The sequence below is a fragment of the Apteryx mantelli genome, chromosome 33 (genome assembly GCF_036417845.1).
Source record: "Apteryx mantelli isolate bAptMan1 chromosome 33, bAptMan1.hap1, whole genome shotgun sequence".
NCBI lineage: Eukaryota > Metazoa > Chordata > Aves > Apterygiformes > Apterygidae > Apteryx > Apteryx mantelli.
Window position 1 is genome coordinate 2,609,343 of NC_090010.1, and position 23,437 is coordinate 2,632,779.

The 23,437-nt window shown below is 71.6% G+C and overlaps 5 protein-coding genes across 6 annotated transcripts; 3 read left to right on the plus strand and 2 right to left on the minus strand.

The window, feature by feature from the left end:
* Positions 1-1,590: 1,590 nt before the first annotated feature.
* Positions 1,591-8,539, plus strand: CTDSP2 (CTD small phosphatase 2). The gene is made up of 8 exons (XM_067314087.1): positions 1,591-1,813; positions 5,188-5,336; positions 5,492-5,530; positions 5,827-5,928; positions 6,270-6,326; positions 6,625-6,717; positions 6,807-6,992; positions 7,080-8,539. The coding sequence occupies exons 1-8, from the start codon at positions 1,750-1,752 to the stop codon at positions 7,203-7,205; spliced, it is 816 nt and encodes a 271-aa protein (XP_067170188.1). The 5' UTR covers positions 1,591-1,749; the 3' UTR covers positions 7,206-8,539.
* A 233-nt stretch (positions 8,540-8,772) lies between these two features.
* Positions 8,773-11,399, minus strand: TSFM (Ts translation elongation factor, mitochondrial). Its single transcript, XM_067314086.1, has 6 exons — positions 11,043-11,399; positions 10,521-10,673; positions 10,228-10,356; positions 9,911-10,033; positions 9,648-9,732; positions 8,773-9,446 (listed from the first exon to the last, which is right to left on the minus strand). The coding sequence occupies exons 1-6, from the start codon at positions 11,073-11,075 to the stop codon at positions 9,028-9,030; spliced, it is 942 nt and encodes a 313-aa protein (XP_067170187.1). The 5' UTR covers positions 11,076-11,399; the 3' UTR covers positions 8,773-9,027.
* A 793-nt stretch (positions 11,400-12,192) lies between these two features.
* Positions 12,193-13,414, minus strand: EEF1AKMT3 (EEF1A lysine methyltransferase 3). The gene is made up of 3 exons (XM_067313944.1): positions 13,217-13,414; positions 12,720-12,831; positions 12,193-12,584 (listed from the first exon to the last, which is right to left on the minus strand). Exons 1-3 carry the CDS (start codon positions 13,412-13,414, stop codon positions 12,193-12,195), a joined length of 702 nt encoding a protein of 233 aa, XP_067170045.1.
* Positions 13,415-15,097: 1,683 nt separating this feature from the next.
* Positions 15,098-17,592, plus strand: METTL1 (methyltransferase 1, tRNA methylguanosine). Of its 2 annotated transcripts, none has more exons than XM_067314144.1 (6): positions 15,098-15,239; positions 15,886-16,016; positions 16,103-16,287; positions 16,641-16,754; positions 17,160-17,261; positions 17,382-17,592. In XM_067314144.1, exons 1-6 carry the CDS (start codon positions 15,154-15,156, stop codon positions 17,511-17,513), a joined length of 750 nt encoding a protein of 249 aa, XP_067170245.1. In that variant the 5' UTR covers positions 15,098-15,153; the 3' UTR covers positions 17,514-17,592. The 2 variants fall into 2 exon arrangements, with proteins under 2 accessions (XP_067170245.1, XP_067170247.1); XM_067314146.1 differs by having other exon boundaries at positions 16,683-16,754.
* A 2,246-nt stretch (positions 17,593-19,838) lies between these two features.
* CYP27B1 (cytochrome P450 family 27 subfamily B member 1) lies at positions 19,839-23,019 on the plus strand. Its single transcript, XM_067314147.1, has 8 exons — positions 19,839-20,028; positions 20,878-21,074; positions 21,563-21,763; positions 21,851-22,014; positions 22,107-22,276; positions 22,375-22,456; positions 22,558-22,755; positions 22,843-23,019. Exons 2-8 carry the CDS (start codon positions 20,900-20,902, stop codon positions 22,954-22,956), a joined length of 1,104 nt encoding a protein of 367 aa, XP_067170248.1. The 5' UTR covers positions 19,839-20,028; positions 20,878-20,899; the 3' UTR covers positions 22,957-23,019.
* The last annotated feature ends 418 nt before the right edge of the window (positions 23,020-23,437 follow it).

Genomic DNA, 23,437 nt, shown 5'->3' on the forward strand with positions numbered 1-23,437 from the left:
TTTGCACCGCGCGGCTGACGTTGGCCACCCCGGGCTCCGCTCCGGGGGCTTATCCAGGGGTTATTTAGGGGAGCGAGGGGAAGGTTTAGCCACGCGGTGGCTCTCCCAGGTGTTTTCCCACGCTCGTATCCGTCCCCCGGCTCTCCCGACCTGGAAAACGGTGGCGCTGCTGCGCAGGGCGGGCTGAGACCCGACGCACTTCGCCGCAGCCGCCTCGCTGTGCCGCGCGCGGACAAGGGCCGCCCCGTCTCTCCTTGCCGGAAAATCCCCGTTTCTTCCTATCTCACACACCAAGCGGCAGCCGGGGTTTCAGTCCAAAAAAACCCCCCAAAACCCCAAACAGGGTTATTTTTTTTTCAAAGAAGCGCTAAAAGTGGGGGAAAAAATTAGTGGGGGGCTGTCGCGTGAGGAACGTTGGGCAAATGGCCCCGCGTCGCGTCCCCACGGTCCCCAGATGTCGTGTCCCTGTGTCCCCAAACGCTGTGTCCCTGTGGCCCCTGGACATCATGTTCCTGCGCCCCTGGGTGTCATGTCCCCACCTCTCTGGGTGTCGTGTCCCCACGGTCCCTGGGTGTTGTGTCCCCCCGTCCCTGGACATTGGGTCCCTACATCTCCAGACGTGGTGGCCCTGGACATCACATCCCCATGTCCCTGGATGTGGTGTCCCCATGGTCCCCGGATGTCATGTCCCCACATCCCTGGACATGGTGGCCCTGGACGTTGCATCCCCATGTCCCTGAACATGGTGTCTCTCTGTCCCTGGACATTGTGTCCCCACGGTCCCCGGAGGCTGCATCCCTGTGTCCCTGAACATGGTGTGCCCACATCCCTAGACGTTGTGTCCCCATGGTCCCCAGATGTGGTGGCCCTTGACGTGGTGTCCCCAGGGCCCCCGGATGGGGATTTTGGGGGCCGCAGTGCATCCGCGTTGGGGCTGGTTCCTTCTCCCGGTGCTTCCTGCCCCACGGTGGCTCGACCAGCTGTGGGGCAGATGGGGCAGGAGCTGATGGGGTCCGTGGGGCAGGAGACGATGGAGGGGGCTGTGGGGCGGGGGGGGGGGGCTGCCCTCTCCTGCCTCCAGCCCCGCCCCCCGCCCCAGGCCCCGCCCCCTTCGGGAGGGGGGCGTGTCAGCCGCGCCCCGCCCCGCCCCCGCCCGCGGCGCCTGGAATGTTTGTTAGGTAAACACCGCATAGTAAGCGCCGCGGCCCCGCCCCCGCCCCGCCGCCCGCCCTATCAGCGCGCCGCGGCCCCGCCCCCGCCCCGCCGCCCGCCCAATCCGCGCGCCGCAGCCGTTTCAAGGCTCCCCCTTCCCCCCCCCCCAATCTCTTTTCCCCGGGTCGGTAACAAAATAACAAAGCGCCGAACGCGGCGGGGGCGCGCGCCGGGGCCCCCCCTCCCCCCCCCCCGCGCCCGCTCCCCGGACCCCGCGAGCCCCCCGCGCCGGGCCGAACCGGGCCGAGCCAAGCCGAGCCGCGCCGCGCGGGGGGGCCTGGAAACCGCCGCCGGCCCCATTTCCTCCGCGGGCGCGCGTGCTGTGGATGTGTGTGCCTTTTTTTTTTTTTTTTGATTTTTTGTGATTTTTTTGTGATTTTTTTTTTGCGATTTTTTTTTTTGGTGATTTTTTTTTCCCCCCCCTCCGCCGCTCCAGCCCCGCCGCGGCTCCATGTTGGAGCGGCGCTGAGCGGCCGCGCAGGCCGGGGCGCTGCGGCCGCGCCCCCCGCGGCTGCCCCGGCTCCGCGGGGCTCGTCCATGGAAAGCGGCTCCGTCATCGCCCAGGTGCAGCGGGAGGAGGCGCCGCGGCTCCCCGCGCCGGGTAAGGGCCCAAGGCCCCGAACTTCCCCGGGGGGGGGGGCGGGCATCGCCCGGGGATGGGGCAGAGCCCCGCGGGGGGGTCCGCGCTGGGGGCTGATGGGGGGGTTCGCGGGGGGGGGGGCTGCCAGGGGGGTCCCGGGAAGGGGGGGACAGGGCCTGGGGGGGGGGGGTCTGCCATGGGGGGGCGGGGCAGGGGGGTGGTTGCCATGGGGGTCCCTGGGGGGGGCAGGGCCGGGGGGGGGCTGTCAGGGGGGTCTTGGGGGGGGCAGGGCCTTGGGGCCTTGCCCCAGGCCAGGCTGAGCCCCCCCCAGGCCCAGCCGGGGGCTATTCCCCCCCCCCCGTGCCAAAGCAGCCCCCCCCCGGGGGGGGTCCCATCAGCTGCCCCGCGCCGCCTCCCTCGTCCCCGGCGGGACGCGTGGCCGGACCCCGGAGGTGCCGGGGCGCAGGGGGGGCCTGGACGAGGCCCCCGTCCCGTCCCGCCACGGCTCGGCTCTGCCCACGGCCGCCCCGCGGGCAGGCGATGGCCCTCGCGCCGCTGCCCCTCGACGCCTCCGTTTTGGCCACGCCAAACCCGGGGCTTTTCCCAGCGCCGCCGCCACTGGAGGAGGAGGAGGAGGAGGATGATGCACCGGAGCCAGGAGCCGAAACGCAGGGCCGGGGCTGCGGTCCAGCCAGCGGAGCCGCCACGAGCCGGGACCCGTCGGGGCCTTGCCCAGGGGGTCACCCCTGGTCGCTGGTTAACGAGCGCCCGGGGTTGGATTTTAACAGGGTCCCGGGCCCGGCTCGTCCCCGCGCGCTCGGCCGCCGGGCCGCTTCGCTCCTCGCGAGCGGCAGGTCCGAGGGAGCCGCGCGGGCAGGTGCGCGACGCCGCGCGCGGCCCCTCGGCGCTGGGGCGTCGAGCCGGTTTCGGGGCGGCTCGCCTCCTCGTCGCCGCGGCCTGGCAATTAGTGGCGCTTAATTATAGCCGAGCGTGGGCGCGCGGGGTCAGAGGGCGAGTGGCCGGGGTCGAGCCGCGGCGCGCTGACCCGCCGGAAACTTGGTTTTTTCCCCCCAGTTTCTCTGGGTGCGACAGCAAAGTTTCAGCAGGGCTTTTCCTTCTCAAAAGCAGCGATTTGCTCGAACGGGAGCAGGGACGTGTCTTTTCCTGGGCTGTTTTGTTGCTTCCCGTTAAACCTTGGCGAGTTTTCCCAGGCTCGGGTCGCCTCCTCTCCTCTCCTCCGGGTGTTTCTTGGGGGGACGTACGGGGGGGTTTTGTGCTCGTCCCTGCTCCCCCAAACCATCCCTGTCCCCTCTGGCGCCGTGTCCCGCTGCCCTTCCCGGCCGGCTGGGCTCAGGCGGGATTTTTGGGGACTGAGCCAATTTTGGGGTCTGGCGCCCCTCTTCGCTCCGCTGGGGCGAGCTCAAGCGGCGGCATGACGGGCTCGTCAGCTTCGAGACGCGCGGAGCGAACGGCTGGTGCCGCGGGGCCATTTTAACCTCCGGTTTAACTAGACCATTAAATCCATCTTAAAAAAAAAAAAAAGAGGGAGGGAAAAAAAAAAAAAGGCATGTGGAGCGTCTCAGCTTGACTCCAGCCTGGCAAAGATCCTCGCCTTTGCCTTCAAGAGGCTCCCAGGGGCTGTTTGTCGCGGCTCCGATGCCGGAGATGGGGTCCGTGCCACTGGCTTCGCCGTGATCCCCCGCTCGGGGGGGGATGAGGGGCCCTGCTGGAGCCGGGAACCCCCCGGCCGCAGGTCGCTGTTCCAGCTGTGCCGTCCCCTTTCCCCGATCCTCGGGGCCGGCATCCCTGAGCGAAGCCCCCGGCGGGGTGGTGAGCCCCCCCGCGGCGTTTGGGCTGGGTTGTTCCCCCCTGTTCAGCGCTCGGAGGAGCTGCCGGTCCCGGCCTGGACCCGGGGCGGTTCGATACCCCTCGACCCCCACTTTGCCCTGAGGCTCCTTCGTGTGCGCGCCCACGGCACGGAGGGAGCAGCGAGGGGCAGATCCGGGTGTCTCGGCTCACACTCCGGCCCCGGGACCTTGGCAGGAGCCGGAGCCCGGACGCAGTGAGTGGCTGGGATGTGTCCGCAGAGCAGGCACCGCTCAGAGGCAGCGAGTCCCCGCCGGGACGAGCCGTCGATGAGTGACAGCCGCCAGCTCTGGCCTGGTTGGGAAATGAGGATTTGGGAACCGGGTCTGAAAGTTGCCGGCGCCGGGGGGAGACTTTGGCTGCGGGTGCAGGGACCTGTTTGCGCGGAGACGCTCTGCCGCGGTGCTGCCATCTCCTGCCGAGCCGCGACGGCGGGTGCTGCTCCGGCTGTCCCGGGTCGGGGCCGGTGACGCCTGTCTCATCTCGGGGACATCCTGGGGCAGGGTGCCCGGGCTCTGCGTGGTGCCCGGCCGGGTCACGCGGCCACCAGCCCTCGCTGCCTGCGTTGCCGTGGCTCGTTGACCTCCGGCGCCGCGATCCCGTGACCGAAGGAGCCGTTCGTGCGCCTGCTGTGGGCGGCGGGTCCCCGCCAGCATCCTTGGGGACGAGCCACCAGCCTCAAGGGAGCGAGGAGACCCGCGGCGCGCCGGGGGCTGCATCCTGCTCGGCCGGGGCTGTCCCACGTGATGGGCAGAGCTCAGAACCCTCCAGCCTTTGGCAAAGCGCCGCCGGGGCCGCATGCGCCGGGGTCTGGCCGGAGAGAGGAACCTCTTCCAGGCTGCCGTCGCCGCGTCTTGGCCGCGGGAGCGTTGCAGACCGCAGCCCCCGAGGTGCTCCGGGGGTGGCGTTTTCTTTGGCCCCGTCGCCGGACGTTGGCGCTCGGCCTGCCCCGCTGCGAGGGCCGCCGGGAAGTCGGAGGGGAGCGGCGGGGAGTCCTTCCTCCGCTGCCTGTCCGGCGTCGCTGCCTCCGGCCGCATCGGAGGGGGCTGCCTCCGCTCGCCGGCTCTCGGAGCTGCCATTCGCTGGCTGCTGGAGGGGAGCAGGTTTGGGCACAGCTTGGCTGCCATCCACGGATGGGGACGTGCTTCTCCCCCGTGGACAGAGAGACCGAAAGCCACCGGCCGGGGCTGGCTCCCGGCAGGGCTTGTCTCCGTTGAGCCCGTCCGGCTCCTCATCTGGGGCCTGGCGCGGCACTCCGGGCACCGGTCTGCGCCGTGGCTCCGAGGGGCAGCTCGGCATCGCAGCCCCGATGCTGGCGGATGCCTGGGCTGCAGCGAGGACCCATCGGTGGCAGAGGGTCCTTTCCCAGCCCCGTCCGTGCTGGAGCCCCCGTCTCGGTCCCCAGGATGGGCTGGGGGTTCCTGGGGCCGGCGGGGCAAAGCGCTCCTGCTCGCTCCTTCCGTCCCTGTGGCAGCGCTGGAGCCGGTGCTGACGCTCACCCGCGTCTCCGTCCCCTCTCCCCGTCTCAGGCTTCGTCTCCAGGTCTTCGCCCAAGAAACCCCGTGGCCGGAGCATCTTCAAAGCGCTTTTCTGTTGCCTCCGCGCCCAGAATGGCGGCCAGGGGGGCTGCGGGGCCGAGCACGGGGCCTGCAAGGAGGAGCCCAACACCATCGCCAAGGTAAGGGGCTGCCCCCGCGCGTCGGGGGTGACGCCAGCCTGGTCCCCGTGTCCCCCGGGCTGCCCAGCCCTTGGGGGGTGCTCGGCCCCCCGCCGGCCTGGGCAGTGCGACAGCTCTCGCCCCATCTCCTAACGCCTCTTTCTCCCTTCTCCCAGTCCGATCTCTTGCCGTGTCTCCAGTACCAGTTCTACCAGGTACGTGAAGCCTCCGTCCCCATGCGTGGGACACAAGAGGGTGGCAGCAGTCATCCCCATGACCCCAAACGTCCTCCAGCCCCACTGAAACGGTGCCCACAGGATTGCGATGCAGCCTGGAGTGGGGGGAGGCGCTGGCCGTGCCCCGTGTCTGCCCCCACACCACCGTCCCCCAGCCTGGCCCGGAGAGGGTGACAGCCCCCATGGGGGCGTCATGGCCCGGGGAGGGAGGGGACGTCCCCCGGGCGATGGGGACGGGTGCAGTGCGGGTGACAGCGGCCCTGTCCCGCCTGCAGATCCCCGGGACCTGCCTCCTGCCCGAGGTGACGCAGCAGGACCAGGGCCGGATCTGCGTGGTCATCGACCTGGACGAGACGCTGGTGCACAGCTCCTTCAAGGTGGGGGGGGACACAAAGAGCTGGGGGGGGGGGGACATGGGATACGGGGGGACAGCTCATCCCATTCCATCCCATGAGCTACCCTGGGGACAAGCGAGGGGCTTGGGGGGGGCCCTGCAGCCTCCCCCTCTCCCAGAGAGCTGCTGAGCAGCTGGTGCCCCCTTCCCCGATGGGCTGGAGAGGTTATGTGTGCGCTTAAGCGGTCATACACGTGTCTGCAGGAGGGAGACCGTGTCGTGGGCAGGGTGACGGGTATGGAGGGGACACGCTGCCCCCCCCCCTTGGCCTGGGGGATCCCTGCTCTCCCTCCCTGCTAACGGATGCTCCGTTTCCCCCCCCAGCCCATCAGCAATGCTGACTTCATCGTGCCTGTGGAGATCGAGGGGACCACGCACCAGGTGAGAGGCCCGGGGGGGGGGGGGGGGGGGGACAGTCGAGGACCTGGCAGGGGACCAGCAGAGCCGTGAGGACCCCCAGGGCCGTGGCCTGGTTCAAGTAATCCAGGATAGGCTGTTACCATCCCCGGCCTATTCTCGATTACTTGTCCCAGGAGGCGGCCGGTGACGCGGAGGACGTGGCAGCAGGTACGGCTGGGGGGGGGGACACGGGGACCACAGAGGACCGAGGGGTGGCGGTTGTGGCACAGGGAGGGGGGGCCGGTGCCCCCCGCCGGGGCTGACGGACCTTCCCCGCCAGGTCTACGTGCTCAAAAGGCCGTTCGTGGACGAGTTCCTGCGGCGGATGGGGGAGCTCTTCGAGTGCGTCCTCTTCACGGCCAGCCTGGCCAAGGTGAGCGGCGGGACGGGGCAGGGCTCCGGCTCCCCGGGGGTCTCCGTCCCCGTGCCGTGCGTGACCGGCCCGTCCCCCTGTGTCCCCAGTACGCCGACCCCGTGACCGACCTCCTGGACCAACGCGGGGTCTTCCGGGCTCGGCTTTTCCGGGAATCCTGCGTCTTCCACCAGGGCTGTTACGTGAAGGACCTGAGTTTGCTGGGCCGCGACCTGCACAAGACCCTCATCCTGGACAACTCGCCGGCCTCCTACATCTTCCACCCCGGCAATGCGGTGAGTCCCTGCCCGCTCTGGCCCCGTCTGCCCCCGGCGAGGGCCCGGGCAGGCCTGGCTCACCCCGGCCCCTCTCCTCCCTGCCAGGTCCCCGTCCAGTCCTGGTTCGATGACATGGCCGACACGGAGCTGCTCAACCTCATCCCCATCTTTGAGGAGCTCAGCGAGGCGGAGGACGTTTATGCCAGCCTCGGCCAGCTGCGGGCACCCTAGGGCCCCCCCAGGGTCCCCCCCCGGCCCCGTTACGGCGGGGAACCTTCACTCAGTGCCTTGGATCGAAGATGCCGGGTCGGGCTGCCGTGGCCAGACCCCGACCCCGGGGTTGCCCTTCCTTCTGCCCGGCCCCAGGCGCAGGGCAGCGGCTGTGAGACCCCGTCTCCCTCCTGGCTCCTGCCCCTGGCCTGGGCTCTGCGCAGGAGGGCGCCAGGAGCCCAGTTCCCCCAGTTTGCTGTGACTGGGTTGGACTGGTTCCGCCTCGGGTGAAGCCCGGCAGGACAGGCGTCAGGATCCCCCTCCTCAGGGCACCTCTGCTCCCCCATCTCCGACCGGATCCAGGGCATTACTCCGCGCTGGGGGTGTTGCCTCCCTTCAGATCGGGGTCTCCAGCCCCACAAGCACCGCCAGTATCTGCCCCGGGCAGGGAAAAGCTCCGGCTCCGGGTCCCCGCCGCCCCCCCTGCCCTTGTGGAGCCCCCTGGCCTGGGACGCCCTGCACCCGGGCAGCGACACCCGACGGAGCCACAGCCGCCAAGCCTTACCGACCCCTCCGGGGCCCAGCACCCTCCCCGCGGCCTGGATGGGACCGGGAACGTGCCTCCCGCCCGGGACCTGCTCCTCAGGCCACGTCCATGCCTCCGACGGCCTCAGGTAACACCCATGGGTGCTAGCGCCTCCGCGCCGGGGGCCTGAACATCCCCTGACGCAGCCCGGGTGTGGGGGACCCCGTATCGCACTGCAGTCCCCCAGCGATTCATCTCATGCTGCTCCGTGTCCCGCAAGGGCTGGGGCAGCACCCAGGGTCCTGCGAGCACCCAGTCCCCACCAGTACCCTGAGCTCAGGGTGCCAAGGGGGGGGGGGGGGCCAGCCCCCATGTCCCCCCGTTTATGTGCCTCCCCCTCCCACGGCATCACTGCCAAAGGAAACCAGCCCCCCCAGGCACCCGCCTCGGACCAAGGGCCAGGGGGGAGCCAGAACCTGCCCCCCAAAACGGGCCCAAGCGCACCCCACGGGTGGGCACGGCTCGGCCGCCGCAAGGCAGCACCGCGCTGCTCTGGGCAGCCTCTCACCAGCCCCAGCTCTCGCCCCAGGGACCGGGTGCTGCTCGGCCCCCGTCTGCCTTCTGGGGGGGTCATGTCCCCCCCTGTCAGGGACGCCCCGGGGAACCCCCCGGCCTGGGCGCAGCCCCCCAGCGTGGGCATCTCAGCAGTGCTGCCCTCGGGTGCCTCCTCCTTTTCTCGTTACTTGAAGGGGCGACGGCCCAGCCTGGCCTCGCTCTGTTTTTTGGACCCTTTATACTAACTGCGATTAAAGAAACCAGCAGAAAAGCAGCAGCTCTGCAGGGTCTGTGTGCGGTGGGGATCCAGCGCCGCTGCCGAGCAGGGAACAGGCCCCGGAGCTGTTCCCAGATGAGGGGAGGATCTGCCCCAGCTCTCCAGCCCAGGCCCTGCGTGTCTGGCACCCCCCGTGTCCCTGCGCAGCAGAGCTAGGAGCCTGCTGGGACAACGCTGGGCTCTCGCAGGCCCCTGTTCCCCGCACAAAAAGCGCCCAGGGGCCGGATACCTCCGAGCTGGGACATCTCTTTATTCTGCCTTGTTCCGGGTCGGACATGAGAGGGGCCACACCACCCCTGTGACTTGCGCTGCCCCTCGAGTCGGCTCCTCTGGGCCGGACCAGGCCTGGCCCTCGATACAAATCGACCCTTTTTACCTTCTCTGGCTGTCGCGTTTCCAACAAGGCTCGCGGAGAGACCGATCCAGGCTCAAACTGCGGGGCAGAGCTTGACGCTGGGCCCAAGAGGCCGTTTCCTCCTCCCCGTCTATTCTGCTGGCGGCTGCTCCGTCTCCTCCCCGCACTCGAACCTCACAAAGTCTAGCACAGCCAGGCCCCAGGGCTGCAGGTACTGGCCCAGGGTCATGCCGGGGTCGAGCAGGAAGGTCTGCGCCAGCATCCTGGTCTCCGTCTCGCCACCAGGCTCGTCCTCAGGGGAGCCGACGGAGAGCGGGGCCATGCCCACCACGTGCTGGGCCAGCTTCCGCCCCACGTCGCGCAGGCTGGCCTTGGGGCAGGGCTCCGCCGGGCGGCAGGCCACCAGCGCCCCGTACTTGCCCATGGCCACGGCGGCCGCCGGTGGGGCGCTCGCCGGCAGCGAGCCGTGCACGTACGAGGCGATGTAGCAGTCCTCCGGCACGGCCACCCAGGCGGCTCGCCGCAGGGTCATGTTCTCTCCCAGCTTGCCTGCGGAGCCAGAGTGGCTTTGGGTTAACGGGAGGCGGCGAGGGTGGTTTCCTACCTGTCTCCCGGCTTTGCTTTCCTCGGTGCTCGTTACCCTGCAGGGTAATGGCGGGGAGACGTGTCGCTCCCCGGAGAGGACACAGCTCCAGGCTGGAGGCTTCCCACCCCTTCCCGGACTGGTTCCTCCCAGCCAGGAGCTCTCACCTATCGCCAGAGCCATCTGGTCCCTGAGCAGGCCCCCGCTGGGCCCTGTCTGGAGCTGGGACAGCTCATCTGGCTTCAGGAAATGCTGGAAGAGGAGGGAAAGGCTTGGTTTAACCATCCGATCCACCTCTGTCCCAGCACCACTGTTGCCCCTGGACCTGGGGGCACCCCCAGCCCCTTGGATGCGCTGTTCAGGGCCGCGTAGAGGCGAGGAGGGGCCGAACGCAGGGCTGGGGGGTTCCCGGGCCGGCCGCAGCTCTCACCTTGGTGTAGGACGTCAGCTGCTCTGCCGTGCCCCGGCAGTGGAACATGGTGCCCAGCACGACCTGCTGCACCAGCTGCTGAAACTTTGCATTCCTGGCCACGAAATCTGTCTCACAGTTCACCTAGGAGAGCCTGGGTCACTCCGGGGGTGCCAAATGTCCCCGGCCGCCCCCTCAGCAGAGCAGGGCCTCCCTGCAGCTCCTCTGCCCCCCAAGGAGGCCCCGGGGCCCCAGGTGGCTTTTGTCTGCAAGGGCTGAACTCGTCGGCAGAGGCACCAGGGCTCGGGGCAACACCGGGTGCTCCAGCCTGCGCCTACCTCCACCATGACGGCCACGTTGCCCTCCCGCAGCAGCCCGATGAGGCCTTCCTTGGTCCTCCGCCCCTGCAGCTTGGTGGCTTTGCTCCAGCCTTCCTTCTGCGCCTGCTCGTTGAGCCAGGCCTCGGCCTGGGGAAAAGGCGGAAAAGCAGGAGCTAGGTCTTCGCCAGGCAGCGCAGAGGCAGCAGGGGGATAAGTGCTGGCCCGGGGAAACGGCCCCAGCCTGGTCCCTCGGCTGCCCTGGGGGGTCCCGGCCCCAGGCCCCCCCCCCGCCCACTGCCCCAGCCCCTCACCTGCCCCAGGTCGCCCTCGAAGCGCAGCAGCGCCTGCCGGCAGTGCACGAACGAGAGCCCCGTTTTCCGCCGCAGCCTCATCAGCGCCTCCTTGTCGGCCGCCAGCGCCCGGGGGGCGGCTCGGAAGAGCCGGGCCGGGGGCCAGAGCCCCGCCTGCGGGGGGGGGGGGGGGGAGGGGGACGCGTGAGCCGCGGCCGGGCACCGGGCCGGACACCGGGACATCCCGCCCCCCATCTCCGAGCCCCCCTCTGCGACTGGGGGAGGGAGCTGGGGACAGGGCGGGTCCGGGACGGCGCCGGTAAGTGGCGGAGGGGTCCCGGTGTGTGGGGAAGGGCCCCGGGACGGTGTCGGTGTCAGGGCAGGGGCTGCCGGAGGCTGCCGGTGCGGGAGGGGAGGGCCCCGGCGCGGGGCAGGGGGCCCCGGGAGGGTCCCGGTGGAGGGGAAGGGCCCCGGGAGGGTCCCGGTGTGTGTGTGTGTGGGTCCTCGGAGGGGCCTGGTCCCGGGAGGGGCCCCGGAGCTCACCCGGGCCACCGCGCCCAGCGCCACCCGCTGCATCCCGCCGCTCGCGGCGCGCGCGTTGCGCGTCACGCCGCCGCTCTACGGGCGCCGCCGGGGGTCAAAGCGGGCTCCGTTTCTCCCCCCCAGGGCGCATGCGCAAAGCGGACCCCAACCTGTGGCGCCCTTCTTTGTCGGAAGCTGATTGGGTGCCGCCCGGGGAATGGGCGGGGATACGACGTCACTCGACGCGCAACGGCGCCACGTGATTGGCTGAAGAGGCGGCGGATCCGCTCGGGGCGGGCGCGGCAGAAGGGGCGGAGCCGGGAGCACACGCGACCGGGCCACGCCCCCCGACGAGTCCCCCAGGGTCCCTATAGAGCCACCTAGCCTCCCCCCGGACCCTATAGAGCCCCCCCAGACCCCATGGAGCCCCCCCAGGCCCTGGCAGGTCCCCTATAGAGCAGCCCCAGCCTCCATGCGGCCCTTCTGGCCCCTGGCGAGGTCCCCCAGGGCCCCTATAGAGCTCCCCCAGGCCCAGTAGGGCCCCCAGGGCCCCTATAGAGCTCCCCCAGCTGCGATAGGGAACCCAGAGTCCCTACAGAGCCTCCTCTGACTTCCATGGGGCCTCCCCAGCCCCTGACACATCCCACAGGGCCCCTCCAGACCCCATGGAGCCCCCTCCCGGCCCCTGGCAGGTCCCACAAGGCCCCTATAGAGCCGCCTGGCCTCGGTAAGGCCCACAGGGCCCCTATAGAGCCCCCCAATCCCTGGCTGGCTCCCCGAGGAGCCCCACAGACCCCAGCTGTGCCCTACACAGACCTGTGGGTACCCAGCAGGCCCCCCAGAGCCCCCCCCAGGGCCCTGCTGGGACCCAGCTCAGTCCCCCAGCGTCCCCCCGTCCCCCTCAGAGCCCCTCCGGCAGCCGGCAGGTCCCCCAGGGCACCCACGGAGCCCCCCCAGCACCCAGAGGCAGATCCCGCGCAGCTGGGTTCAGCACGGCACCGCCAAGGCCCCGCAGGGTCTCGCGGCTCTTTAATGCACGTCAAGGCGGCTCCCGGGACGTCCCAGGCGCCGGCCGGGCCGGATGAATCCCCTCGTCCCGGGCTGAGCCCCTGCTGCCCCCTGCCAGCGCCTCTGTCACCGTCCGCGTCATCCCCAGGCCAGCGAGAGGCTCCTAGCCACGGGGCCGGCAGGTCACCCGGTAGATGTTGATGTTCTGCTCCTCGTCACGGTGGACCAGCTCGGCGAGGAAGTGCTGGGGCAGCAGCGTGTCGAAGAAGAGGCCGGCGCCGTGCTCCCGCCGCATCTTGGAGGCGAGGTAGGCGACGGAGCGGGGCCCGCAGAGGTGCCGCAGCGTCCCTAGCAGCAGCGGGAACGTCTCCCGCAGGTAGACGATGTCGGCGCCCAGCACCACGTCGTAGCCGCTGGGGAAGGCCCCGTGGTCGAGGCCCCAGGAGAGGGCGCGGACGCGGGGCTGAGGCGCCAGTGTCGCCGGCACGTTCCTCCGCACGTTCTCCCGGATCTGCTCCAAGGCCACGGGCAGGTCCGTGATGGTCACGTCCCCTCCTGAGGGTGCGGGGAGCGAAGGGGCTTGGGACGGAGGGGGTCAGACTCCCGAGCGCAGGGCTCGGACTGGCTGTCCGGGGGGGGGGGGGTGCCCACCGTGCCCCCAGCCGCCCCCGCGGGGGTCCCTGTGCCCACCGAGCAGCGCGGCGAGGATGCCCACGATGCCGGTGCCGGCGCCCAGCTCGATGACGCTCTTGCCCTGGAAGTCGAGGCGCTGCTCCTCGAAGTACCCGCACAGGGCCAGCGCCTGCGAGGGTGGCGGGGGGGGGGGGGGGGCGTCGGCGGGGGGGCTCTGGGGCCACCCCCCCGTCCCAGCCGCCGGGGGTCGTGTTTAGCCCAGAAGCCCCCAGCTAAGGATGGAGCCCCTCCATCCTCCGGTGCCCCCGGGGTCTCCCCCGGTGGCCCTATGGGTCCCCCCCATTCCTCAGTGTCCCCGGGGTCTCTCCCATCCCTCAGGATTTCTATGGGTCCCCCCCATTCCCCGGTGTCCCCCGTATCTCCCGGTATTCCTATGGGTCTCCCTCATGCTCTGGTCCCCCGGGGTCTCCGCCATTCCCTCGGTGCCCCCGGGGTCCCCCCCCACCCCCCGGTGTTCCTATGGGCCCCCCCCCCATGCCCCGGTGCCCCCGCACCGCCTCCCAGACGGGCGCCGCCACGCCGAGCCGCGCCCCGTGGTGCTGGGAGATGCGGAGGACGCGGCCGCAGAGCCGGTAGCGGCTCTCCTCGGGGAAGGAGTCGGCGAAGAGCGCGGGGTCGCGGGGGAACACGGCCTCCAGCGCCCCGGCCCCGGCCTCCACGTGGCCGCCGGGCGCCTCCCTGGGCGCCGCCATCTTGGCGGAGGGGCGGGGCCTCGCCGCACCTCCGCTTCCCGATTGGCGGCGGCGAACCCCCGGGCGGCGCCTATTGGCCAGAGCGGGCGTCGCTCCGGCGAGGGGCGGGGCTGGTCCCGCCCCTAGGGGACCCCGCTGTCCCGACCCGACTCGACCCGGGTCACCCTGTCCCGTCCTGGGGTCACCTTGTCCCTGACCTGTCCCCAACCCGGTCCGGTGTCACCCTGTCCCTGTCCTGCCCCCAACCCGGCCCCCCTGTCACCCGCCCTAGGCCCAGCCCCTCTCCCAGTGTCAACCATCCCAGGCCTGTCCCCGTGTCACCTCGTCCCAGAGTCGCCCTGTCCCAGGCCCTATCCCGGTGCTGTCCCGTCCCATCCCAGTGTCACCTGTCCCTGTCTTGGTGCCACCCCACCTCGGGGCCCTGTCTCCGTCCCATCCACTGTCACCCCAGTGCCATCCCCTTCCTGCCCTGGTGTCACCCTGCCGTCCCAGCCCCGCAACGGCCGCCCGGCCCCTTTCCCACGCCGGGATAAAGAGTAACCGGAGCAAACCCCGGCCCCGGGGCTAATGAGCAACCGGCCCTCGGCCAGCGCCGCCGGGCCCCGGGGGGGCGTCACTGGTTAACCCCGGCGGGGACCCCCCGCGGGGCACCTGCGTCACGCTGTGCGTCACTGGGTTAATGCAGGACCACGCAGGGGCATGGGGTGTCCTGGGTGCCTCCGCTGCCCGCCGCCCTGCCTGGGGACGCAGGGGCCATCGAGAGGGTGCTGAGCCCCACCCCCCCCATCCCAGCCCTGCAACTCAGCTGCCGGCGGGTGCCTGGAAAGTCGCCCAGCGCCCCGTGGACACCCGCCGGCGGCAGCCCCAGCGCGGAGCTGCTTTTGGGATGGATCACGGGGTTGGGCTGCGGTCTTTCCTCCCGTGGCCGCTTCCCGTCGGCCTTGGTGGGGGGGATGGGGGGGACTGCAGCTGTGAGGCCCAGCGGGACGGACAGATGGACGGACAGATGGACGCGGGGCGGCTCCGCCATGGGCGTCCCGGCCGTGGTGTTGCTCAACCCTCCCTCCACACCCCCCCCCCCCAGGGCCTTCTCAGAAATCACCCCCGACTGTGCCGCAGCCCGAATTCCCCTCCGGCCCTGCTGCCAGGAACAGCCCGGCCCTGCTAGCAGGGGCTCGTTAGGGGCTGGCACTAATTGCTGATGAAGCCCGCTAGGAGACTTGAGGCCTCTCCACGCCAGGCCCCTGGGGGTCCCGGGGGGGGGACTAGGGGCAACGGGATGGTCCCTGGGGGTCACTGGGAGAACTGGGGGTCACTGGGGGGGGACTGGGCACAATGGGATGGTCCCTGGGGGGCACTGGGAGAACTGGGATGGTCACTGGGGGGGAACTGGGGGCACTGGGATGGTCCCTGGGGGGCACTGGGGGCACTGGGGACCCCTGGGGGGGGTCTGGGGGCAATGGGACGGTCACTGGGGGGCCCTGGGGGCACCGGGCAGCTCGTGGGGGCGATGGGATGGTCGCTGGGGGGGAGGCTGGCGGTTACTGGGCGAACTGGGGCGTGGCTTGAGGCCACGCCCACTATGGGCGGGGCGCGCCGGGCGGTGGCCGTGGCCCCTTTAAGGCGGCGGCGGCGGGCGCGACCGGAAGTGCTGCTCGGTGACGTCTCTTCCGGGCGCCCGCGCGTGCCGCCGGGCTGCGCCGCGCCGCGCAGGGCCGCGCTGTGCCGCCGGGGCCGCCATGGAGGCGGCGGCGCCGCCGCCGCAGAAGCGCTTTTACCGGCAGCGGGCGCACTCCAACCCGCTGGCCGACCACACGCTGCGCTAGTGAGTGCGGCGCCGCCGCCGCTCTCCCGGCCCGGCAACACCGGGCCCCCCTCGCCTCCGCCACCGCCGGGCACACCGGGCGCCCCCCCCCCGCCAGCCCCGGTTACACGGGACCCCGGGACCTTCCTCCCCCCCGCCAACCCCGGTCTCACCGGGCTTCCCCCATTCTGTAAGCCCCGGTTACACCGGGACCCCCCTTTTCTGCCAGTCCCGGTTGCACCGTATCACGGGACCCTCCCAGCAACACCCCCGGGCACCGGCTCCCCCCCTACCCCCGCCGGTCCCACGGGGCCCCGCACACCCTCTCCCTCAGCAGTGAGGCCTGGGACCTCCCCCCAGCACCCGTTCCCGGTAAAACCGCGACACCCCCCCCAACCCCCCTCCCCGGTAACGCTGCACCGCGGGACCCTCCTTCCCGCAAACCGCGGTCACGCTGGGCAGCGGGACCCGGTAACGGTGGGCACCGGGTGCCCCGTCCCTGCTGCCAGCGGCACCCTGCTGCTCCCGGGGGCCGAGGGACTGTGGGTGGCGGCTCTCGGTCCAGTGCCCCTGGCAGCCCCCGCGGGGCCGGGACCAGGAATGGGTCTGGGAATGGGTCTGGGTCGGCTCGTCCGCCGCCAACTCAGCCCGTCGTGTCCCCCCGCAGCCCCGCCAGGCCCGAGGACATGGACTGGGCCCAGCTGTACCCGGCCTTCTTCGCCCCGCCGGCCGAGGGAGCAGCGGCGCCGGCTCGCGTGGAGTTCGCCGACGTGGGCTGCGGCTACGGCGGGCTGCTGGGTGAGTGGGGACACGGGGGGGACAAAGCCACGGGGGGGAGGGGGACACGGGCGATCCGTTCTGCTCACCGCCACCGCCTTCCGCAGTGGAGCTGGCCCCGCTCTTCCCCCGCACCCTCATGCTGGGGCTGGAGATCCGCGTGAAGGTGTCGGACTACGTGCGCGACCGGATCCGGGCGCTGCGGGCGGCTCAGCCCGGCCGCTACGACAACATCGCCTGCGTCCGCACCAACGCCATGAAGCACCTGCCCAACTTCTTCCGCAAAGGCCAGGTGGGTCGGAGCCCTCCCCGAGCCCGCGGGAGCCCCCGGCCGCCTCTCGCCCCCACCATCTCCGGGATCCCCCAAGGGTCCCCGTGGAGGCCGAGCTGCCTTTTTGGGGAGCTTGGAGGGGGGGGGACGCGGCGCGCAGAGGGTTAATGGCACGGCCGTGCGAACGTGGCTCCCGGCACGGCTCTGAATCACGGGCTCGGGAAGGGTTTGCGGGAGCCGTCCCTGGGCGCCCGTTTGGGCTTTCCCCGTCCCGCCGGCGGCCGTGCTGGTTTCGGGCAGAGGCGACGAGCGGGGGCTGAAACCCCCTCGCCGCCCGCCCGTGCGCGTGGGGCGTCTCGCCCGTCTCCCCGCAGCTCAGCAAGATGTTCTTCCTCTTCCCCGACCCGCACTTCAAGAGAACCAAGCACAAATGGCGAATCATCAGCCCCACGCTGCTGGCGGAGTACGGCTACGTGCTGCGCCTCGGGGTGAGCTCGGGGCGGCCGTGGGCTCCGGGCGCCTCCGGCCCGGGCGGCGGGGTGGGTGCGAATCCCGGGTTGGCCGGGGGAGACCCCAGCTCCGTCCCCGGGGCGCTGCGCCACTCCCCACCCCCTTCCCCGTGACACCCGCGGGTGCGTCCGTGGGAGCCCGGCGTCCGTCTGGGGTGACGGATCGCGGCGGCGGGTGGTGAGGAATGAGGGTTAGTCTGGCCCCGGCTTGAGTCACGGCGGCGGCGGCAGCGCGTGGCGGCGTGCCCACGGGCCGGGCCTCGGCGAGGCCGGGCAGCGCCGGGACCTGCCGGTGGCAGTGGCACCGGGTGAGCAGGCCCGTCGGAGCGGGGAGGCGGCGCCGGGCCCCGCCGCCGCGCCGAAACGCCGCCGGGCTCCCCGCAGGGCCTCGTTTACACCATCACGGACGTGGAGGAGGTGCACGAGTGGATTGTGAAACACTTCAGCAACCACCCGCTCTTCGAGGAGGTGCCGCTGGCCGAGCTGGTGAGAGCCGGGCTCGGGCCGGGCGATCCGGGCTCTTCCCTCCCTCCGAAAAACCGCGGCCCCACGGGGGCCACCCGGCCCGGCCCCCCGCGGCGCCCCACGGCCTCCCTCCGTCCCCAGAGCGACGACCCCGTCGTGGCCCGGCTGGGCACCTCCACGGAGGAGGGCAAGAAGGTGCAGCGCGGCGGCGGCAAGACCTTCCCGGCCGTCTTCCGGCGTGTCGAGGACCCAGCGCTGCGGGAGGACGTGTGAGGCGTGGCGAGCGGCGCAGGCCTCAGCGCCGGGTGGCCGCGGGGAGCTGGCCTCCGCCTGGGGCCGCGGCCATCGCCTCCGCGCCGGCGTCAGCGCCCCGGCAGGGCTGCGCCCGCACGGGGGGATCCGCTGCTGCCCGCGCTTGGGCGCGCTCTGAATTCCCGAATAAAACAGTGACTTTGTGGCCCCGGGAGAGGCCACGGTTTGATCCCGGCTCCTCTGACCCGCCGAGCGGCTCCGTCGCCCGGCCCCGGGGTCCCCCGCGGGCACCAGGCCGGATCCCCCTTCCTTTCTTTGCCTCTTTTTGCCGGTCCCTCCCTGAAGCAGGAGGGTTCGGGCCCCAAACGGCCCCCGGGCGCGGGGCTGGGCCCCGGTCGGTGCTGCCGGACGCTGCCTCAGTTTCCCCAGCGCTTGGCAGCGGTTCAGGCATGATCTCAGCCTCCCGGGAAAGGTGAGCAAATCCCCTGCCGCGGGGCTGATTCCGCTCCAAACAGCCGGGCTGGGAGCCCAAGGAAAGCCCTGGCGAGCCTGGTCCCGGCACCCCCATGCCCCCCCGGCCCCGGCAGCCCCCCGGGGGGCAGTTGATGGTGCAGGCGGGGCCCAGCCCCGTCTGCCCGGGCTCCGCGGCCCGCGGGGGGTGGCGGTGGGTGTTTTCCACCGCGAGCGGCAGCGTTTCCTGTGTTGCAAGCTGGTAATTCCCGAGAATCCAGAGGCGGGCGATGCTGCCGGGGGGCCCGCTCCCTCCCCCGGGGCCCCTCCTTGCCGGCTCGGCGGGCCTCCGCCTGTCCCGGGCCTGTGAGGATGGGGGGCCACCGGGCACGACCCCCCCCCCCATGGCGGGGACAGGGCCACCCCTCAGCCTGAGCTGCCTGCGGGGACCCAGGCTCGGGGGGACGCTCTCCGTTGGGGACCCGGCGCCTCCAGCTCCATCCCTGCTTGCTGCTCCCCTTTCCGCCTCCCCCCCTTCCCGCCCCAGCGCAGGACACCTGGGCCCCTCGCGTGGAGCAGAGGTGCCCAAGCGAGGCGGGGGCGCGTTGGCACCCGCCGGCCACCCCTTCTGTGGGGCCGTGCCCAGCCCCGGCAGGGGCCTCCCGCTTCGGTGGTGCCACCAGACCCCAATTTGCCACCGGGGGTTTGGGGGGGGGGCAGTGTGGGAGGCGGCAGCCGGCACACGCGTGTGCGTGGGCGTGCACACGTGTGTGCACATGCGCCCAGGGAAGGCAGGGCACGTCCCCCCCCAAAAACCCGCTCCGGGGACCCCTAAACCCCACTGTCCCCAGCTGCCACCCCAGGGTGTCCCCTGCCCTCCGATTAGCGTCCCCAATGCAGATCCCCCCAAGGGGGCGTGGCTTTGCGCAGAAGGGGCGGGGCTCTGCGCCAAGGGGGCGTGGCTCTGCCCAGAAGGGGCGGGGCCAGCCCCCCCCTTGCTCCACGTGGGTGCCTATAAAGGTGCCCGGCGGGGCGGCGGGGCTCAGTCGAGGCTGGCGGCCGGGCGCTCACCATGCCGTCGAGCCTGCGCCTGCCGGCCCTGCTGGGGCGCTGCCTGCCGGCGCCCGCCGCCCCCCGCGTCCCCCCCGCCGTCCCCCGCGGCCTCGCCCACATGCCCGGGCCCGGCCCCGCCGCCTTCGCCTACCAGCTGCTCTGCCGCGGGGGCCTCCGGCGCCTCCACGAGCTGCAGGTAGGGGCCAAGGGGGGGGGGAGCTGCCCGCGGCGTCCTCCCTGGGTTTTGAGGGGGGGGGACCTGCTGCCACCGCTCCGGGGCTTGGAGGGGGCAGGGAGACCCTGGTGCCACCACCCTGGGGTTGGAGGGGGACAGGGAGCCCCGGTGCCACCACCTTGGGGTTGGAGGGGGACAAAGGGACCATGGTGCCACTGCCCCGGGGCTTGGAGAGGGCAGGGAGACCCTGGTGCCACCACCCTGGTGTTTGGAGGGGACAAGGGGACTGTGGTGCCACCGCCCTGGGGCTTTTAGGGAACAGGGAGCTCCTAAGTGCCACCGTCCTGGGGTTGGAGGGGACAAGGGGACCTGCTGCTACCACCCTGGGGCTTGGAGGGGACAAGGGGACTGTGGTGCCACCATCCCGGGGCTCAGAGGGGGACAGGGAGCCCCTGGTGCCACGAACCCTGGGCTCAGAGGGGGACAGGGAGCCCCAGTGCTACCGTCCCGGGGCTGGAGGGGGACAGGGAGCCCCTGGTGCCACCGTCCCGGGGCTCGGAGGCGGCCGGTTTCCCTTGCTGGAGGGCAGTTTTGGAGGCTCCAGCCCCCCTGGCCGGGGCTGTCCCCGCGCGCCGTCCCCCGCTGAGGCGTCCCCGCGTCCCCGCAGGTGGAGGGCCGGGCGCGCTACGGGCCGGTGTGGAAGGCCAGCTTCGGGCCACTGCTCACGGTGCACGTGGCGGACGCGGCGCTGGTGGAGCAGGTGCTGCGGCAGGAGGGGCCCTGCCCCGTGCGCTCCCACCTCTCCTCCTGGAAGGATTACCGGGCCTGCCGCGGCCACGCGTGCGGGCTGCTCACCGCGTGAGTGGGGCCGGGGGCTGCTGGGGCCTTGGGGGGCCGTGCACAGGGTCAGGGGCTGTGCACGGGGTTGGGGGGCTGTGCATGGGGTCAGGGCTGTGCACGGGGTTGGGGGACTGTGCCTAGGTCAGGGGTGTCTGTACTCAAGGTTAAGGGCCTGTGCATGGCGCTAGGGGGGCTGTGCACAAGGTTAGGGGTCTGTGCATGGGGTCGGGGGTCTGTGCATGGGGTTAGGGGTCTGCACGCAGGCCCATGGGGCTCTGTGTGGGGTTGGGGCTCAGTGCACAGAGCCAGGGGGCTGTGCCCGGGTCCCGGGGGCTGCAGGCAGAGTTGGGGGGTGGCCAGGCCCTGGCCCATGCACCGTTCCGGGAAGGGCGTCCCACGGGGCAGGAGGTGCTGGGGCAGGCGCAGGGAGGGTCCGCGCGAGCCCGCCGTGACTCAGGCGTGATTCAGAGCCCCCCGGCCGGCCCGGGCCAGGCCGCACCGCACCGCGCCAGCAGCGCAGGATGTGAGTAACCGCCGGCGAGCGGAGCGCCAAGCCCGTGGGCTGGAGCGCCGGGCCCCGCGCTCGCGCGTGCTCGTGCATGTGTTTGCACGGAGGGTTGCGTGCGCCCTTGCGTCTCCGCCACCGTATGTGGGCGCATACGTGTCCGTGCAGGACAGGCGCCTCAACATGCGTGTGCTCACCTTGCACATGCGTGTGCGCGGGGGCTTGTGCATGCAAACGTGTCTGCAGGCGTTTTGCACGCGTGCACCTTTGCACGTGTGCGCAGGGGCTTGTGCATGCAGGCACGTTTGCAGGCGTTTTGCACGCGTGGGTCGTGCGTCACGCGTGTGCCGCGTCCCTCGCAGGGAGGGCGAGGAGTGGCAGCGCATGCGCAGCCTCGTGGGCCGGCACCTGCTGCGGCCCCGGGCGGCCGAGGCCTACGCGGGCGCCCTCGACGGCGTCGTGACCGACCTGCTGCGGCGCCTGCAGCGCCAGCGCGACCGCCACCCCCAGCACCTGGTCCCCGACGTGGCTGCCGAGTTTTACAAGTTCGGCCTGGAAGGTGGGTCGGGGCTGGGGGACGTCGCCGCTGTCCCCAGGCAGCTCTGCGCGGGGCCCTGTCCCCCCCCCCCCCCGGGGTCACCCATGTCCCCCCCAGGGTCACCTGTGTCCTCCCAGGGACTCCCGTGTCCCTAGGGGCTGACATGTCCCCCCCAGGGTCCCCCTTGTCCCCCTCAGGGCCACCCGTGTCCCCTCCAAGGCTCCCATTTCCCCCCCCCCCAGGGTCCCCCATGTCCCCCCAGGGGCTGCCATGTCCCTCCAAGGGCTCCCTTGTCCCCCCTGTGGCCCTCTGTATCCCCCTAGGGTCCCCCATGTCCCCCCAGAAGCTCCCATGTCCCCAGGGGCTGACATGTCCCCCCCCCCCAGGTTCTCCTGTGTCCCCCCAGGGCTCCTGTGCCCCTGAGGCTTGTGTCCCCCCAGGTTCTCCCGTGTCCCCCAGGGTTCCCGTGTCCCTGTGGCCCCTGTCCGACCGCTTCCCACCTGCCGCAGGCATCTCTGCCGTCCTCTTCGGCTCACGCCTGGGCTGCCTGGAGCAGGAGGTGCCGCAGGACACGGAGACCTTCATCCGCTCCATCAACACCATGTTCGTGATGACGCTGCTCACCATGGCCATGCCCCGCGCCCTGCACCGCCTCTTCCCCAAGCCCTGGAGGACCTTCTGCGAGGCCTGGGACTACATGTTCGCCTTCGGTGAGGGCCGCGGGGCGCCGGCGGGGGGGTGGACGGGGACGCCGGCACCTCCCGGAGATGCTCACGGGGGTCCTCATCCTCCCCCAGCCAAGGGCCACATCGACCGGCGCGTGGCGGAGGCGGCCGAGCAGCTCTCGCGGGGCGACACGGTGGAGGGCAACTACCTCACCTACCACCTGGCCCGGGAGAAGGTGCCTACAAAGGTCATCTACGGCAACGTCACCGAGCTGCTGCTGGCTGGCGTGGACACGGTGAGGCACCCGCCGGCGTCCGTCCCCCCCTGCCACCGCCACGACGTCCCACCGGGCATCCCCGGCTCAGCGCCGCTCTCTGCCGTCCGCAGATCTCCAGCACCCTGTCCTGGAGCTTGTACGAGCTGTCGCGGCACCCCAGGGTGCAGGCGGCCCTGCACCGGGAGATCGCGGCGGCGCTGGGTGACGGCGACGGCGGCGTCTCGGCCGCCCACCTCGCCCGCATGCCCCTGCTCAAGGCCGTGGTGAAGGAGACGCTCAGGTGAGCACGGCGGGTGGCCGGGTGGCCGGGCGGAGGGTTGGGGGGCTCCCGGTGCCCCCCCAGCCTCACCGGCTCCGGTGTCATCCCCCCTGCTGCAGGTTGTACCCCGTCATCCCCGGCAATGCCCGCGTCATCTCCGACCGGGACATCCGCGTGGGAGACTACCTGATCCCCCGCAAGGTGAGCCAGGACGGCGGCACGGAGGGAGCCGGCTCTGCGCCCCCCCCCCCCCTTGCTGCGGCTCAGCCCTGCTTGTGTGCCCCCCCCCCCCACCACCACAGACCCTCATCACGCTGTGCCACTACGCCACGTCCCGCGACGGCCGGTTCTTCCCGGCGCCTGACGCCTTCTGGCCGGAGCGCTGGCTGCGCCGCCAGCCCAGCAGCCACCCCTTCGCCTCGGTGCCCTTCGGCGTGGGCAAGCGCAGCTGCGTCGGCCGCCGCGTCGCTGAGCTGGAGATCCACTTGGCGCTGGCGCAGGTGAGAGTGGGACCCCCCCGCCGGCCGTGTCCCCCCCCCCCCCCCCCGCTGCAGCCCTGCTCATCCCCCCCCCCCCGGCTCTTGCAGATCCTGCGGCACTTCGAGGTGAAGCCCGAGCCCGGCGGACGCCCCATCAAGCCCATGACGCGGACCCTGCTGGTGCCTGAGACGGACATCAACCTGCGGTTCCTGAGCCGCTGAGCGGGGCCACGCAGCCCCCACAGCCCCCGCGGTGGCTGTCTGCAAACTGCCCCCTATTTAAGCCCACGGGCCCTATTTATTATTGCTCTTAAGGAAGAGACTCCCCACGCGGTGCCCGGCTCATCCATGGCAGAGCCCGGCCGGTCAGGTCTGTCCGTGCTTCCGACTCTCCTCCCGGTCGCGGCCGGCAGGGAGGCTCCGAGCACTGCAGTGATATTTAAAGGTTTATTTATTGCTCCGCGGATAATAAATGGGTTTGTACGGAGCGGGGAGCGGCGGCGGTGCACGTGCTCGGCCGGGCTCCGGCCGCGTCTGGAGGCTGGGGGTTGGCGCGGGGCCAGCCAGGCTGCCCCACCTCGCTGGCGAGCGGCGCTCCCTGGCCGCACAAGACTCCTACGGGCTCGTACGGGCTTCTGCTGGCCTCCACGAGCTCACACAAACTTCCACGTGCCTCTACGGGCTTGCAAAGGTCTCCTACAGC

Coding starts and splice junctions, on each gene's coding strand:
- EEF1AKMT3 (XM_067313944.1), bottom strand. CDS start 13,414: ATGGCGGCGCCCAGGGAGGCGCCCGGCGGCCACGTGGAGGCCGGGGCC. Junction 12,832..13,216: donor CGGCGCCCGTCTGGGAGGCG/GTGCGGGGGCAC, acceptor CCACCCTCGCAG/GCGCTGGCCCTGTGCGGGTA. Junction 12,585..12,719: donor CATCCTCGCCGCGCTGCTCG/GTGGGCACAGGG, acceptor CCGCACCCTCAG/GAGGGGACGTGACCATCACG.
- TSFM (XM_067314086.1), bottom strand. CDS start 11,075: ATGCAGCGGGTGGCGCTGGGCGCGGTGGCCCGG. Junction 10,674..11,042: donor CGCTGGGCGCGGTGGCCCGG/GTGAGCTCCGGG, acceptor CCCCCCCCGCAG/GCGGGGCTCTGGCCCCCGGC. Junction 9,447..9,647: donor CCAGATGGCTCTGGCGATAG/GTGAGAGCTCCT, acceptor CTGGCTCCGCAG/GCAAGCTGGGAGAGAACATG.
- CYP27B1 (XM_067314147.1), top strand. CDS start 20,900: ATGCGCAGCCTCGTGGGCCGGCACCTGCTGCGGCCCCGGGCGGCCGAG. Junction 21,075..21,562: donor TTACAAGTTCGGCCTGGAAG/GTGGGTCGGGGC, acceptor CACCTGCCGCAG/GCATCTCTGCCGTCCTCTTC. Junction 22,015..22,106: donor TGCTGGCTGGCGTGGACACG/GTGAGGCACCCG, acceptor TGCCGTCCGCAG/ATCTCCAGCACCCTGTCCTG.
- METTL1 (XM_067314144.1), top strand. CDS start 15,154: ATGGAGGCGGCGGCGCCGCCGCCGCAGAAGCGCTTTTACCGGCAGCGG. Junction 15,240..15,885: donor GCCGACCACACGCTGCGCTA/GTGAGTGCGGCG, acceptor GTCCCCCCGCAG/CCCCGCCAGGCCCGAGGACA. Junction 16,017..16,102: donor CGGCTACGGCGGGCTGCTGG/GTGAGTGGGGAC, acceptor CGCCTTCCGCAG/TGGAGCTGGCCCCGCTCTTC.
- CTDSP2 (XM_067314087.1), top strand. CDS start 1,750: ATGGAAAGCGGCTCCGTCATCGCCCAGGTGCAGCGGGAGGAGGCGCCG. Junction 5,531..5,826: donor TCCAGTACCAGTTCTACCAG/GTACGTGAAGCC, acceptor TCCCGCCTGCAG/ATCCCCGGGACCTGCCTCCT. Junction 6,327..6,624: donor TCGAGGGGACCACGCACCAG/GTGAGAGGCCCG, acceptor CTTCCCCGCCAG/GTCTACGTGCTCAAAAGGCC.